At 39.4% G+C, this 17,686-nt stretch overlaps 1 protein-coding gene across 2 annotated transcripts in view; it reads right to left on the bottom strand.

The window, feature by feature from the left end:
• LOC121287444 (EMILIN-3) overlaps positions 1-17,192 on the bottom strand; it is a 43,965-nt gene extending 26,773 nt beyond the window's left edge. For both annotated transcript variants that reach the window (XR_005945192.1, XM_041205333.1), the window contains exons 1-4: positions 16,755-17,192; positions 16,152-16,277; positions 10,833-10,996; positions 6,677-8,551 (exon numbers count right to left, since the gene is read on the bottom strand). Coding sequence is in view for 1 of the 2 variants with exons in the window: in XM_041205333.1 (XP_041061267.1) it covers positions 6,677-8,551; positions 10,833-10,996; positions 16,152-16,277; positions 16,755-16,930 (2,341 nt within the window). In the remaining variant the exon portion in view is untranslated. The remainder of the gene's footprint in view (positions 1-6,676; positions 8,552-10,832; positions 10,997-16,151; positions 16,278-16,754) is intronic.
• Between the last annotated feature and the right edge of the window lie 494 nt (positions 17,193-17,686).

Raw genomic sequence — 17,686 nt, 5'->3', positions numbered from 1 at the left:
TGCTCTTCTGTGGATTTCCCCACAAATAGCTGTTCCCAGTCTACCTTGGCCAGATCCTGTCTTATTTTACTAAAATCCACTTTCCCCCAATCCAAAGCATTTTTTTTGCAACTTGTCTATTTCTTTGTCCATAACAAGCTTAATCTGTACCATGTTGTGGTCGCTATCACTAAAATGCTCCCCCACCACCACCTCAGCCACCTGTCCGGCATCATTCCCCAGAATTAGGTCCAGCACAGCGCCATCCCTTGTTGGACCCTCTACATATTGACCTAAAAAGTCCTCCTGTACACATTTCAAGAAATCCACTCCATCCAAGCCCTTAACGCTATGTCTATCCCAATTAATGTTGGGAAAGTTGAAATCACCTAATATAATTACCCTATTGTTACTGTTTTTACACACCTCCACAAATTGTGCACACATTTGTTCCTCAATTTCCCACTATCTGGGGGTCTATAATAAACACCTAACAACGTGGCTGCCCCTTTTTTTATTCCTAAGCTCTATCCACAAAGTTTCATTCGATGCCCACTCCAAGATATCATCTCTCCATATTGCAGTAACTGACTCCTTAACTAATAATGCAATGCCTCCTCCTCTTTTACCCCTCTCCTGTCTCGCCTAAAGATCCTATATCCCGGAATGTTGAGCTGCCAATCCTGCCCCTCCCCCAACCACGTCTCAGTGGTGGCTACTATATCACAGTTCCACATGTCAATCCTCAATCTTAAATCATCCGTTTTACCTGTAATACTCCTGGCATTAAAGTAGAGGCCATCCAGTCTTGCCTTACTCCCTTGAAACTTAATGCAGCTGTACTCCCCCTGACTTGATTGTTTTACTGTATTATGATGTATCCCTATTCTGCTAACATTCTGTGTCCCCTCACCCTGCCGAATTAGTTTAAACTCCTCCCAACAGCAGTGGTAAACCCGCGCACAAGGATGTTAGTCCCGCTCTGGTTCAGATGTAGACCGTCCCGCCTGTACAGGTCCCACCTTCCCCAGAAATGGTCCCAGTGATCGAGGAATCTAAAACCCTCCCTCCTGCACCAACTCTTAAGCCACGTATTCATCTGCGCTATTCTCCTATTTCTGGGCTCGCTAGCACATGGCATTGGGAGTAATCCAGAGATTACAACCTGAGAGGTCTTGCTTTTTAGTCTACTGCCTAACTCCCTGAATTCTTGATGCAAGACCGCATCCCTCTTTCTACCTGTCATTTCCTTCTTATTTCTCCTCCTACAGCAGCGATGTAATTTGTCAGGCCTCTACAGCCGCCCTTGTTGAAACTCCGCAACTATTTCAGCTTCTTGACCCATATTGTTCACACTTGGTACAACTTTGAAAAATCAGAGCCACGGAAATTAATACCAAGGGAAATATCAGTAAAACATTTCTTTGCATCCCCCATTTCATTGATCATCTACTAGTCAACTTTATAAATCTTGATCAATAGTCTATTTTCTAGCTATTTTCATAAAAGAATTTTTGTATATGTGGTATTATCTTTACTACGAGGTGTTTTAAAAATCAGACATTAAAGTTCAATTGCTTATAGCTGACCTATTGTACACTGTCATCTAAAAGAGGAAACACAGCACTGATGTATATTAAAAGCAGAAACAAAGTGGGCAGGCAGCCACACACATTTAGATGGGATCTGAGATCCGGAATTCATTTTAAATGGAAATTAAAGATTGGATTTTAAGATTGGTGGTCAAGTCCACAAAGGAAATTTCTAAATCTCAGCCTAGCAGAAGCATCATGTTACCTTATTGTTTCTTTAACATAAATATATCAAATAACAGTTTATATAGTAAAGAATGCTGTAGAATGAAACACAAAGTTTTAGAAATGAATGAAATTGAGTACAAAACGGAGAATCAAGTTTCGAAGATAACTCCGATGAAAGTATGAAACAAGAAGCAGCATAAAGAGCTGTATGCCGATTTAAAATTGAATAATCCAAAGTTTTCATCAATGAACGCTGAATATTCCTTCCCAATAAATTACTCCCCTTTGAATTTGAAATGAGCAGGTTATACAATTTCCTGTTATGTTCTTTTATTAAGCCTCTGGGTAATATCTTTGTTCAATTTATATTAGAGGGAAAAGCATGTCTTTTGCCAACAATTGACACATGGGGCCAGTCTGTCCCAAGGTCTGCTCAATTATTGGAGCCATTAGGTGTAACTCAAGATGTAGCTCCTTTTAGTACTCGTTTAAAAAAGGAATCCCAGAAGTTGAACTTTTTATAAATACATGTTCTTTTCTTTTTTTCTTTATATGTTGGTTGTAAATTATACATTAAACTACTTTAGATAGCAAAGGTTAAGTCTTAAAACATCTCTATCCTTAGCAATAGCTTGTATAGCACCATATTAACAAATATTTTGTAGCCTAATTAAGGCCAATATTTATGAATATTAGTTACCATCATGCCTACTTGTATCTTTCTTTCTATTAACCTGAAGGAAAGTCTTTTAATGATGCATATCCACTGCCCCAGTACAAAAGCAAAATACTGCAAAAAAAAAAATACAGTAAATTTGAAATAAAAACAGAAAATGTTGGAAATACTCAGCAGGTCTGGTAGCATACATGGAGAGAGTAACAGAGTTAAGGTTTCGGGGTTGTGATCTTTCATCAGAATATTAACTCTGTCTCTCTCTCTTCAATTATGCTGTCAGATCTGTCCACTTCCTCAATGTGGGTCAGACTAATATAAAACTTGACTTTAACTGGAACCAAGCTTGATACATCCATGCATTAGATATGTGGAGGCAACTTTTTCTCCTAAAAGACAGTATGGTTTCCTGCTAAAGTGTTTTTTTAGATTCATAATATTGGGTTTTCATCCTTCAGGAATCTTTAATGTAATAACTTTTCCCATCTGCCTAATGCAACAAGCATAATGCAATTTACCATTAATTCCACAGCTTCCTTCAGTCTACTACTCAAACGCCTAGTTTCAGGAGCGTCTGTGGTTTCTGTTCTCCAAGCTGAAAGGTCCACATCATGGAACCTCAGATCATGATGTATGAAATTTAAACTCATATTCCGATTAAGTTGCTGATACATCAGGTCTTGGTGTTCTGATCTCTGATATGCCAATGAGGCATCAAAAAGAGCCCCCCCCCCCCCCCCCCCCCCCCCCCCCCCCCCCCCCCCCCCCCCCCGCCGATGGCCTTCAAAATTCAAAAGGGACAACCCATTAATTGCAAAACATAAGTGCAACTAAGAGTGAATTGCTTGAAATTTGAGAGCTAGTTTGTCAGGGTTTTAAGGCTGCATATGGCCATGGGCCATGGCTGAACATTGTTGAGCTTTTCTGTACCAATTTATGTAATTCTTACACCACATCCTATTCAGCATAAGGGTGCAGGTACAATTGGAGGTGGGCTGGGGGAGTGGTAGAGAAATGTACAACACAATGCACTCAGAGTTAGTACCAGAGGGTGAACACGAAGCATTTCTGCTCCCCAACAGCAAGTCGAAGATCATTATGTGTGGAACTCAGTGTTGGAGCAATATTATCTTTTACAATTCAAGACGAATTTCAATAATCCTTTTTTCTTTTCCATTCTTCCTGCTTGCTACATAGAAGTGCACAACATACTCTGTAGATTGTTCTAGCTTGTTACAGCATTATAAAATTAGAAAAATCTTTATGTGCCTATGCTCTAAGAAATGTTATCTAAATATGCTATAAAAAAGTATTCAAGCAGCACTAGGTATGAACTGAGTTAGTGTGGTGTGTATATGGGCCCAGCTTCTGTTCTATTGGGGCATACTGCAGATGACCAATGATGCCTATACGTGGGCAACGAGTAGGGGCTGTTGGGAGATTTCAACTTTCCCTGTCTCGTGTGTTAACGAGTTTGAAATTTGAGAGAATTGGAATTGCTGTAATTTTGTGTTTATAAGCTAAAACCTGTCTATTCATTAAATACTGTCTGTCAAAATATAATTGAATGCTTTGCTTGAGGTAAATGATATGAGTTGGAGGTGCAGCATTTCTTCTAACGAGCCTTCAATTTTGCGTCATTTTAGGTTGCAACAGAAATGAGAAAGGTTCCTCTTTCTGTGAAGTAAATCGCATTCCAAAGCTATTAAAATGATTGGAGTCTCCTGTTGGTGCTTAAATAAAATAAAATTTTACCTTGACATTTGCAGCACAACAAAATATAACAATTTGGTGTACAATTTAATAGTGACCCAGCATCGTTGTTCAAAATGTGAAATGTGTAATTATAATCTAACACTCAGTAATGGGATGTTAATAGTTTGTGCAACAGCTGCATAATTTCAATAGTTTTAGGAAAGTTGTTAGTGCATGTTGTACTGAAGATAATATTGACAGTTCCAAATGGACACAAAAGAATATTTGGATTTCTCTTCTCAAGTACAGAAGCTTTCGTACATTGAGTGAGTACGTTTGCCCCTGAATATTGATGGTTCTGACTGAACTTGAAGTACTGAGACTATTTCCACTAGAGTGGGGAAGGCTAAAAGAAGTTTTAAGGGATGTTTAAGATTATGAAAGGTTTTGATGGGGGGCAGGAGGTAGAGAAAGACTATTTCCTTTGGTTAGCAAGTTAATGACCTGGAGTAATTAATTTAAAATGTTGACAGGGATTGAGAAGTTTGGGGAAATTTGTTTACGCAGGGAATTGTTTAGAAATGGCCCAGGGAATAGTTGAGGCAAAGACAATTTGCACCTTTTAAGGGAAAGTGTATAAACATTTAAACCAGAGAAAGATACAGGGCTAAGGAGACACAGCAGAGCAGTAAGATTTTACAGCATCTGTGGAGAGAAAGACAGAGCTAATGTATCAAGTCCGTTTGACTCTTCATCAGAACTCTGAAGAGTCATACGGACTCGATACATTAAGTCTGTCTTTCTCTCTATAGATGCTGTCAGACTTGCTGAGTTTTTCCAGCAATTTTTGTTTTTGTTTCAGATTTCCGGCATCCGCAGTATTTTGCTTCTATCTTGAGCAGTAAGATTTGTTTAGAACTGGTCTAGGAAAGTGCTAATACAAGCAAGATTGGCTGCTGTGCTGTAAACTTCCACAGTTCTATGTTGGTTTAGGTAGATATGTGAATTTGATAGTCATCATACATCCCATGTTTGCTCATATAAAACCATGCATGGTAGAAAAGGAATACACTGGTACTTTCTTTCATTTGCTAAGTGTTGTTTTGTTTCGCTTTATTTGTTCACTAGACGTGGGCATTGCTGGCTAGGCCAGCATTTATTGCCTATCCCTAATTGGCCTTGAGAAGATGGCTCTGAGCTGCCTTCTTGAACTGCTGCAGTACTTGAGGTGTGGGTACACCCACAGCGCTGTTAGGGAGGGAGTTCCAGGGTTTTGACCCAGTGACAGTGAAGGAACCGCAATACAGTTTCAAGTCAGGATTGTGTGTGGCTTGAAAGACACTTTCAAATGGTGGTGTTCCCATGCTTCTCCTGCCTTTGTCCTGCTATGTGGTAGAGTTCACAGGTTTGTGAGGTGCTGTTGAAGGAGCCTTGATGAGTTGCTGCAGTACATCTTGTAGATGGTACACACTGCTGCCACTGTGAGTCGGGGTAGAGGGAATGAATTTTTAAGGTGGTGGATGGGGTGCCAATCAAGCGGGCTGCTTTGTCCTGGATGGTGTCAAGCTTCTTGACTGTTGTTGGAGCTGGACTCATCCAGGCAAGTGTGGGTTATTCCATCACACTCCTGACTTGTGCCTTGTAGATGGTGGACAGGCTTTGGGGAGTCAGGAGATGAGTTACTTTCTGCAGAATGTCTAGCCTCAGACCTGCTCTTGTAGCCACAGTATTTTAAAAATACAATTTAACTAGGAAATGCCACTGAATTGTAATTTTTTCCTCTCTAATTCAGTTTTGTAATCAAAATAATAATGGTTCAATTTATGAGACCAGTAATTTCACTGTCGGGATAATTACACATGAAGATCCAAATTGATACCTCAAGTATGGAAAAAAAAATTGGTGAATGAGCAGGGAGCCTCACTATTCTGCTTTTGTGCTAGTTTGAATCTTAATACCTTATCTACACGACATAAATTTAGCATTGAAGCAAAGATTAAACTGGTTCTTACCAATGCTAAACTTGAAGTGAAAATTTATTTTTAAAATAACACTCCAGGATAAGGGTTGCACAATGTCATTGTCAATGTGCATTCATAAGAACATAAGAAGTAGGAACAAGAGCAGGCAATATGGCCCTTGAAGCCTGCTCCACCATCTAATAAAATCATGGCTGACCTTCTCTCTCAGCTCCACATTTTGGCTCTATCCCCATATTATTTGCTTTTGAAACCAATTCCTATGAAATTGATTTAAATGTAATAGCCCAAATACAGGATTCAACTGAAAATCAAACAAGCTTGGCAATTTATGTGTCTAAACCCTTTTCTCTAGATTACTGCTTTATAACTGATTTATAGAATAAATGCTGCTTGTAATTAATAATTATCTCTGTGCTTTTCTTTTACTATATTGTGTACACTTATTTCATAATAAAGATAGTAAGAACATTGATATCTGATAGGACTTCTTCCAAATTCCTAAAAAGGTCTTTATAAGGTTTTTGAATTGGTTGTTTTATATTCTATTTGTAAAGTTGTAGTGAAGGTACAGCATTTTTGATGCTTACCATCTAATGCCCGATTTCCAATGCCTGTTATTCTGGTATGGCACTCACGGACTGAATCTTTCAGACCAGTGATATCTTGACTGTGTACCACAAGGGTTCCATTCATTTGGTCTAAGTAACTCCACAGATCACCAGCATGATTATCCAAATCATCCTTAATATAATCCAGACTCCTTAATACTGCACTTAATTTGCTGCACAGACTCTCCATCTCAGCTACTCGTCTGTCAACTTGTGACACTTCCTTCTGGATATCTTGAGCATTGTGCTTGCAGTTATGGAGATCTGACATTATCCTGTGGTTAATTCGTTCCAGATCTCCTTTGAGCTCATGGACACGCTTGTCATTAAACATGAGCTGGGAACCTTGGCTGTTCACTATCTGCTGGATCAGATGGACCTCATCTGTCATTTTGCGCTCGTGTTCATCCCATGTTGAATTGGCAAATGCAAAGTCATCAGCATATTTGTTGACAGAATCCTTGATCCCTTTTAGTGTTCTGTTAACAGAGTTGATGTTGATCTTTAATAAAGTAATTTCTCCCTGCACTGCGCTGGATTCTTCTTCCTCTTTAATTTTTCTGTTTATTTCAAACATGGAGTAGTTAAGTTTATTAAGTAGACCAGAGTTCTTATCTAGTTTGGTCACAATATCTTGGCAGTTTTTCTGGCAAGCATCAATATCTGTTCTCAGAGTTTCAATTTCATTAATAATTGAGGTACAACCAATAGTACACAGATTCTCCAAAGCTACCAGCCTTCCTCCCAAATTATCTAGGCCATCATTAGTTTTCTTTTTAATTGCGGCAATCTCTGTTTCCAGCATTGGGATTACTTCTCCCTCTAGGTGGGCAGGTACAGACACATTGCTCAACTCCTCAACAATAATGGTAACACGGCCTTCAAGGTCCTTTAGCTTATCATGCAGGAGAGTCTTCATTCCATCCAGCTCAGTTCCAAGATGTCCCTTCATGTTGTTCTCTACGGACTGACAATTTTCCTCTATACTCCTCTCCGTGGCATTGATTTTAGCCTCGATGTCATCCAGCCTACTATCGTAGACATTTTCCACATGAATACTGGAGAATTGTGGCAGCTCACTCTCAAACCGGGTCGTCAATGACATTTGATAGTCCGAGATTTCTTGTAGGTTCCGTTCCAGAGCATTGATTTTTTCTGATAGGTACTTAACAGTGTCACAGCAATTTTCAGTGACAGCCAAACCATCGATTTGTGTTTGTAAGTTATTAATCTCCTTTTTTAGGCCAGATTCTGTCCCATCTATCATTCCTTCAAGTCTTTGATTTATGCCCTTCTGTTCTTCACACTGTTGTTGGACCAACTTTACTTTATAATCACAGACAGTTTGTACATCGGTGAATTTGTTTTCAAAACCATCTAGTAGGTCAGCTCTGAACTTGGTGAGCTTGTTATCTATGTAACTATCAAGGAAATCCACAGTTGCTAAAGGCGAAGGTGGTCTATTGGCCTCCAGAAGTTGCCTGATTTGGCCATCGTGGCCAATCACCATCCCATGAACTTCATCAAGCAAATCACTCTTTGTTTTCAGGACATCCTTAACCTCTGTCACTTTGGCTACTAAGTCTCCCATTGCTGGTGGATATGTTGCTTCTCCTTTACTTAGGTTTTCCAGGCCATCAGTTATATATCCAAAGCCTACTACAGAATCTGGATATTTTAGATTATTCAGCAATGATACAATCATTTTATTGGTGTCTTCCTGAATTGATAGCCTGAGACTGTCACTGATCCCACTCACCATGGATTGGAGTCTCTCAAACGATTGTGAAAAACGTCGCATTTCATCTTCCAAACGATCTATTCGTTCTCCATAGACATCCGGAGCCTTGGGACCTGGGAAGGACAAGTATTATCAGATTAATGAATTATAAAAATTAAATATAAATTGAGATTTTAAAAAGCTGTTAACTAATTGTACCATTATTTAATATTCTCTCTCTGTATAATTACTAATACAAGGACCTATGGTTTATACGCCACGTTCCACAAAGGTTAAGGCTCTAAACCAAGCTAAGTGACATAAATGAAGTATCAAGGTGTTACTCACAAGTGATCTGGAGGATAATTATGATAAGTGACTAGCAGGACCTGTACTTTTAAAGCCACTATTGAGATGAGAAGGATCCAAGTATATCCTGAGGTCAATCAAGTACTCTTGGTTGTGAAACATTTCTAGACTGTCAGGTGCTTGTAAATTTTCAGCTCCAGGTCAGAAACAAAAAGTCCTTCCCTCCCCCACCTCCCCCATCCCTTCCTTAATACTGTTGACACTTTAAAGGGTGATGTCTGGCTTCAATAATTTAATCTATATTTGATACTCAGGATAAGATAGTGAATGAGTTGGGACCTTTTATAATAAAGAATCAAATTAGGAAGTATCTGTTTTGCATAACTGTTTTACAAAACATCAAGTATTCATAGTGACATCTCAGCCTGCAGGCATGAACATCCTATTTACATTCAAACTTGGGGCTTTTCGTTCTGATTATTTGTTTGGATATAAAAGTTAAGCCATGGAGTCAGATAATCTGGCAAGGCAATTGTAAAAAATCTTCTTGTTACTGCAGGGCAGATTCTTCCACAAATGAGTTTACACACATGGCCTTCAGAGGAATGAATATATTAGAGATTTGAACTTTTGGGTGGCTTGTGAACGTTGCTTCATATTTTCATAATTGTCAAAGCCCCATGTAAGAACATTTTTCTTTACAAGATGTAACAGTTAAAAGCTTATCCTGGAAAGAACCAAGGGGGTAAAATTACTCTTAGGTTATGGTGTGACGTGTGCAGGTGAGTTGGCAGTTAACGTTTCAGACGCTACCAGTTTATTTTTCCCCAAGTCATTGGAAGCAGAACGTGCAAACTGGGTTGCCAATCCTAAGTGCCCATTTTGTGTGACTGCCCAAGATTGATCCTGCAAATCTTCATTACTGCTTCCTAAATGCATTAAAGTGCCACGCATCAACGATAAATGGAATCAGATTGTTTCTTCCTCTGCAGCTCTTTTTTTTTGGGGAGGACAACTGCTGTAAAACTTAGGATTCATCGATGCACCATCAAGTACATCTATTCTTAACTAATGTTTTACCCAATGAAAGTAGAATTGCCCAAGCTTTTTATCTTATTGGATTCCTTAGTAAATAATGTGGAGTTTCTGGATTAACAGCCCGGAATTTCCTCAACATTTGCACAAAAGCAACAGATTCAAATCAAAAACCACTGTTGTTCATTAATGCTGTTCCACCTCATCGTGCAAAAGATGGAAGAGTTTCCTGCATTTAGGCCCCTTACAAATGGGCTGTAAAATTACACCTGAAATTTTAGGAGCAGTAGGATTTAGTCATATTTCTTATATTTAATTTTTTAATCAATTTGTTTGTTTCTCATGACAGAGACTACACTGTATGTTTGTATCACAAGAACTCCATGAAAAATTGAAAAGTTTTCATGATATTTTCTTAAGTGTGTTAATTAATGTTCATAATCTATGTAAAGGGTGGTCCGTTGAGTACAAACTTTAATTATCATGCATAAAAAAGGACTTAAAGAGGGAATTACCTTGTGACATTTCTTCAAGCCCCAATTAATGCTGATTTCTGTACTTTTTTTAACATTCTGATGTATTCTAAATGAGATTCTTAGGAAATTTCACAAGCAACTTTTAGCATTGTTATGCCATTGTAGGAAATTTCAGGCCAATGTTCAAATGAACATTCCCATTAATTTGTACATATCGCATGTGAATACTAGATCTACAGACCTTGCGGTTTTGATTCTGGATTTATGCACCAGTGAAGAAACAAACACTAAGGAGCGCCCTATTCAAATTAACAAGCAAGATATATAAACAGAGTTAAGCAGGCTGGATTGTCCGTGGTTGTAGTTTGGACACTCGAGTAATTGAAGAACCAAATCTCACTTGGCTGTCTTGTTTTAAGCTTATTGCAAATTAACACAAAAAAACGTTACTGGAGAAGTCAGAAAAGATCAGATTGCTCCAGTACCTTACAATTCCAACTAGCCTCAGGTCCCAAACACAGCTAATAAAACACTATATACGTCCATGAAATATAAAAAAAAGACAAAAAAATCCTCGAATGAAATTAAAACTTACCATAATAACCTTTTCTGGGTCCAGGGTGTGATGGCACAAGTTCAGGCAGTCCGGTAGGACCTTCCTGGCATACATCACCCGAATACCCTGGACAACATCTCCATTCTAACTCTGTAACGGTCTTGTATCCAATTTTATATTTAGGTTTGTAAAAGGTCCGGTACCTGTGTGGAGAAATGATTATCTTTGATCAGTAAACAGTTATTTACAGTCTGAAGGCTAATAAGAATAGTTAAAACAAACTATGTGCTTTCCAATATGGCAGTAATTTTAAAATAGTGTGAAATTAAGCTCAAAAGTGACTTGGTCCTGATTTCCTAGCTTAGTCATTTATTGTTTACTTTGAACTTTTTAACCCCAGTACAAAGCTTTACTGGCTGTAGATATGCAAGATGACACAGTATTTTTTCTTAATTTCTGGAACCTGGGTATGAGAGAGAGAGTCTGGGTTAAGAAGCTTAAGGTTTCTTTTTAATGAGAATTTGGAACCAAATTAACGCTATCTCAATGGGAGATGTACTGAAAGTTATTCCTGACTTCAAATTCACAGGCTGCATTCTTCAACTCAATCAACCCGCTATCCTCAAAACCCTACAGATAGAGCTCATTATTAGTAATGACTCATGCTTTCTGCTACCCTTTAAGCTATTACCTTGATGCTTTTGGGTTCTCACCACCTCTATTCAATTTGTAACAAAACACTTCTGTTGCTGATGTATCGAAGGGAGTGACTGACTCATCCCTTACACATGCAAGAGTATCTCAGGCCCGAGTTAAAATCGTTTTGTATTTTCACATACTCTTATTAAATCTAAATTAAGTGACAGCTGTGAAGTAGATCTCAGCATTCGATTGAGGTTCAAAGTCATCCAGGTTATTCAGCTGTTTCTAACAACTAAAAATAGCCAGTTAAATAAAGCAATGTGTTTTTCATTAACCGTGGTAGTAACAGAACACACAAAGGGAGCACATGAGAGTCAGCTTACGTAGCACACTGGACTCCCACCTGACTTGCCATGTCGTTTCTGATTGAGTATCTTCTGTTAACATTTATTCAAAAACAAAATCGATTGTTTTAACCTTCCTAATCCAGTGTGTAGTTTGGTATTTATATAATACACATTTGCACGTCAAAACATTGTTCATAATACAATAGATCTGTGCCATTCTTTTGGCAATCCTTTCAACTTCAATCGTAAATGCCAAAGATATTGAGTTATTGTTCCAACAGGTAGAGATTTAGCATCTACATGATTCTGTTGCTGTGAGACATTTGCAAGTTGTACTCAACATCACTCTGTATAATGGTGTATTTTATGTTAGTGAAACTTTGCATTGAATAACAGGTGCTGAATTTGGAGGCATTTAAAGCTAAGGCAGTCTAGCCTTTTGTACAGATATATAACTGTCACATTATTATATATACTATCCTCCCTTAGGCAGATTTACAACCCAAATATTTTCACCTCTACTCAGTTGTCAGCAAAGGTCTTGTAAAAAATAGAATTTGCATTTATATAATCCCTTTCACATCCTCATCATATCACAATGCACTTTGCAACTAATTAATCACTGTTGTTATGTATGAAAATACAGCAACAACTTTACTCAATTCATGTCCCATTGTCATTAAATCAGTTACTTGTTAACCTGCTAATGTCATATGAGGGAGGAATTACCCTAAAATAACTTTCTGCTCTTCTCCGGATAGTATCCCAGGACCTTTTAGATCTACCTGAACAGGCAGATAATTTAATTTAGCATCTTCCCAGCACATTGAAGGGGTCAGACTAATTTCAGTAATAGTTAATGTCTTTTTTTCCCAGGAATAATCATTTAAAGTTCATTGACCCACTGATCAGCAGGTACCTCTGTGATAAAATGTTTGGGAACGTTTGTTAAAACCCAGAATTGCGGAAAAATAGTCAGTGGCTACTTTAAACATCCTGGCTTTGATATTGAGGTTCAAAGCAACAATTTCTTGCAACAGTCTAATGCTGTGGTCATTATTCTGCTCAGATTATTAATTATTTGAAGACGGAGTGGAGTCCTAATGCAGTCTTATTGCTATGATAATCTAAACATTCCAAGTCAACTGGTAGTTTCAGTGAGAGGCAAAAAAAATCAGAAATACTGCAATCCAATTTGATATTCCATTCCAATTTCAGTCTATGCTTAACTGTTGTATTATAATAATTTTCCATGTCTGGTTATCAGCCAGAGAAGCCTGTTTCTGATGTCTTACTGTTTTAAGTTTATATTTTCTCTTTCAGCTAGCTGCAGTTTATTGGCCAACTTTAGGCAAGAGAGTGGTGACTGACCTGCTTTCGGGCCACCACGAGTGCTGTGCCAAAGAAGAAATGTCCAAAAGTGAACAGGTGACGATTTAGCTCCAGATTTTCCCTTCTCTCTAAGTAGAACACAAATTCTGCTTCCCACTCAAGGTATGAAAATATTTCATTCCTTATTTAATTGGCACTGCACATTAGAAAAGATGTGAAGGCATTGGAGAGAATACAGAAAAGATTCACAAGAATGCTTCAAAGAATTAGGAACTTCAGTTACAAAGATTGGAGAAATTGGGACTGTTTTCCTTGGAGAAGAGTAGGTTGAGAGGAGATTTGATAGAGGTATTCAAAATCATGAGGGGCCTGGACAGGGTAAATAGGAAGAATCTGTTCCCATTTTGAAAGGATTGAGAATGAGAAGGCACAGATTTAAAGTAATTGGCAAAGCAAAGGTGACATGAGGCAAAACTTTCTCACACAGCGAGTGGTTAAGGTCTGGAATGCACTGCCTGAGAGATTGTACTGGAGGCAGGTTCAATCGAGACATTCAGATGGGAATTAGACTGTTATCTGAAAAGGAAATATGTGCAGGGATACAAGGAGAAGGCAGGGGAATGGCACTAGGGGAAGCTGCTCTTTGGAGAGCCTGTGTAGACACGGTGAGCCGAATGGCCTCCTTGTGCACTGCTACAATTCTGTGTGTAGTTACACAACTGACCACATCTTTTTGCTCCTAGTTACTATATTTATTGGACTTCAAGTTGAAAAGTGGTGGTCAGCAGAGTAATTGCACTAAGTGCATCGGATCAATAATCCATTTCTGCTGCATAAAAAACTGCAAACAAACTGTAACTAGCAGCATAAGGAGGTGTCCCCCCCCCCCCCCCCCATATAAGCAGGTTTTTCTGGCTGATACCAATACATGAAAGAATGATTATAAGCTACTATAACTTTGATTTATGCTACTTCCAACAAGGACATTACTGTTTAGCATGATCAGGAATATGAAATTACTCCTAATAAGATGTATGTTACTGCATTGCTGACAGCATCTGACATGACTAATTCTTTGTTTTCATTACAGCTTAAATTGTAAAAACCTTTGAACTAGAAAACACATTGTGCAAATGTCTGCTACAGCAGATGTAACATCTGCAGCACAACTTGCCCTAGTAGCCAACCTGCTTTTGAAAAGCAGCTGCCCTTCATTCTTTGGGGTTCTTGGTAGCATCTGCTAATAGATTTTGGAAGAAGCTACTCTAATAACAGAGCTTGGCCAAAATGATGACCTAATATGAAACATCTTCCCAAACACACATTTGCTTCTAACGCTGTGCATTTAATTCAGTGGCTGCTTTTAATACCTGGCAGATCTTCAACTGCTTTGCTCCTGGTGCCAGTCTAAGGCTTCCAGCATATGCACTATTGTTGCCTTTCAATTGGAAACTGTGTCATTGACAAATTGGAAGGACACCAGTATGATAATGATGCCACCATACTGGTGTCCTTTATGACTTATAGATGTGCATGTGAAGATAGAAGCACCCTCTTGTATCAATCCATCAAATCACAGAACCTTGCAGCACAGAAGAAGGTCAAACAGCCCATGCTGTCTGTACCAGCTCTTTGAAAGTCATTGAATCCATCCCACTTTGTCCGTGCCTGCATCATTTTTTACTTTGAGTGCATATCCAATTCCCTTTCAAAAATTATTATTGAACCTGCTTGCCCCATCCTTTCAGGCAGTGCATTCCAGAGTGTAACAAAAGCTGCCTGAAAATATTCTCATCTCACCCCTCTGATTCATTTGCCAATTAGCTTAAATCTGTGTCCTCTGGTTGTTGATCTATAGACCAGTAGAAACAGTTTCTCCTGATTTACTCTGAAAATCCCTCACAAACTTTGAACATTTTAAAAAACAAATCTACCTTTAACCTCCCCCACTCTAAGGAGAACAATTCAGCTTTCCCAGTCTCTCTGCCGTGTATCAATTAAACAACTCTAATAGAAAACTCTGCCTTTTTCAATCAAGGGTGCTTTGACCATTTTAGTGGATTTTAAATAAGCTGCACTAGTTACTTTTATTTTTAAATTTCAATCCTGCTTGGAGTCTTTGTTCAATACAGTCTGTACTACCAATTGAATTTAATGAATTTTAAATAGGTAATTGTGGTACTAAGTCATATCGATGTGATTAAAACCATCAAATGTATTTTTTGATGAAAAAATACCTGGCATCTTTTTGTAAGAGGGTGTTGGATACTGAGATTCGATACTGAGACGCGTGATTGTCCTTTCCTTGCCACCAGAGGGCACAACTGCGCCACTGCTCAGAAAGTTCCCCTTTTCCCCCACACTCAAAGTTAAATGACTCTACAAGCAATGCAGTTTCTCGGTTCCGAATCTTATTTCAGTTTGTTTTTTTTTCTTTGTCAATTTAGAGCAACCGTCTCAAATTTGTGTATTGCCGCACAGAAACAATTCCCCCATTTAAAATCGTCCAATGTATTAATTTTCACAGAATGTGAAAACACTGAATAATATTAAGCCAGAAACAGTCAACCATCAAGTTTTAATCAGCTCAGACCATTCTGCGCAATCTCCCATTGAACGCTGCACAAAAGCACTCTTTTAAGCTTGTGTTCTTTTGTGCACGTGAAGTGACCCTAGGTTTATTTTGAAATCATGAAAATCACTTGTGGACTGGAGTTTAAAGGAGATGCGCACTTAAAAAGTCACGCAAAAGCAGCCCCCCTACCACCCCACCCCCCTTAATGATTTGCCCCTGGATTAAAACGTGTCCCTTATTCCCTGATGGATGGAAGATCCCGTCAAAATAAATCTGCATAGTGCATTCTACTGTGACAGGGTCTTTAAAAAAAAAGTCTGTAGTGTTCAGGGCACCACCAGACTGGAAACAAATATACAGACACCGCAGCTGTAATGGCAAATTAGCAGCCCGTTACCTCTCGGGCTCCTCCTGCATTACTGATGTGGTGTCGTGCAGCGTTTCGAGGTTTGAAAGACTTACATGACCACTCCCGGACACTTCAATTGGCCCCAGGCACACTGGTGGTACTCGGCTTTCACATAGGTGTCTGTACCGTCCTGCATCGTGCAAGTGATATTCTTTTTCACAATATAGGCACAGTAGTTCCTACAAAAACAAAACAAACCAGACATATATTTTTTTTCTCTCTCTCTCTGCACTGGAACGTTTACAGGAGCAACACTTGATGCCAGATCTCTCTCTACCTTACAGAGCTGAAATTTTGCATCAACACATGACGATAACCGAACGAGGTTCACGTCAAAAACAAATGCAACGGATCTATTTTCCGATGTTGCATAAAATATGGATTGCTCTTAAAAGTTTCTCAAAAAAAATTATTTGACTAGGTAGAAAATCAAAAGTTTGGCAGTGTTCAAAGCTGGAGAAAAAAAGTTATTTTGTCTTCAAATTTTCCCCGTTTGCTTTCCGTTGCGTTCAGCTTTGCAAAATAATCAATGCATCAAATATCTGGAGGCTTAACATTGCAGGCAGTTTGGAGAATAATTTTTCGTTTTTATATATATATTGGAGAATAATTGTTTATTTCTTGAGCAAAGTTTTTTTTTTAAAAAAAAGACTCACTTGTGCCGGCCGGTGACCCGTCCTGTTCCTTTCAGAGTAGGGCTGGACCCAGAGGTGAAGAGGTTGTATCGGTAAGGAGGGTAAAAACTGCCCTTCGCATCGGTGAGTATTAGGATGGTCAGTAGCAACAGGCAGGGCAGGGTGACAGAGGCAGAGCCGGCGGTACTCTCCAACATCGTGACAGCTTCTCCCAGTGGCAACGACAATGCTGCCCCCTCAGATCCCTTTTGCTTGTCTGAGCGGAGGAGAGGCAAATCCCTGGGTGCGGAAGGAGGAATTCACTGTGAAAGGGACTGGCCACTTCGAGCTACAGTCTCTCACTGGAGGGAGAGGAGGAGGTGGTGGTGGTAAATAAAAGTCTTGCTTCCCCCCCTGGTGAGAGACAAGAAGCCAGATCAGAGCTGAGATGTTGGGGGTTGCTGCACAGGAGGCAACCGATGAGCCATTCACTCTGGATCTGGGTCTATATGTCAGCACTCATCGCCTGTACCTCGAGAAGAAGCGGACCCGGACAAGTGGGCGTTTCATTGATATTTAGTATGGCAGTAACAGGAACAACCCCCACCCCACCTTCCCACAGCGCTGCCAATGAGGGAGCAGCGACCCTCAGCAACCCCCCTCCTCCTCCTCCCCCCACCTTTCCTATAAACTCTCACTACCGTTCGGGCAGAAGCCAATCTTTTGATCTCTAACAATCACATATTCCCTTGAAGCGCAGGTTCCCAGTTTTAATGCAGTTCTCCCCGCCCAGCGCATTGTTGCACGAAGCCTCGCCGCTTTCCCTTTTAGCAGCAGCCTGCGCCTCTCCGGGACAACAGGGTAGGCACCTTCTCATTTCACTGGAGATTATTCAAGGAGGAGAGAGAGAGAGAGAGGGTCCGCAGGCGAGCGTGTTTGCAGAAATACAATCCAACTAAGCAAAACAGCCCCAA

Source organism: Carcharodon carcharias, chromosome 14, assembly GCF_017639515.1.
Source record: "Carcharodon carcharias isolate sCarCar2 chromosome 14, sCarCar2.pri, whole genome shotgun sequence".
Classification (NCBI taxonomy): Eukaryota; Metazoa; Chordata; class Chondrichthyes; order Lamniformes; family Lamnidae; genus Carcharodon; species Carcharodon carcharias.
This window is presented reverse-complemented; position numbering and strand designations above follow the sequence as displayed.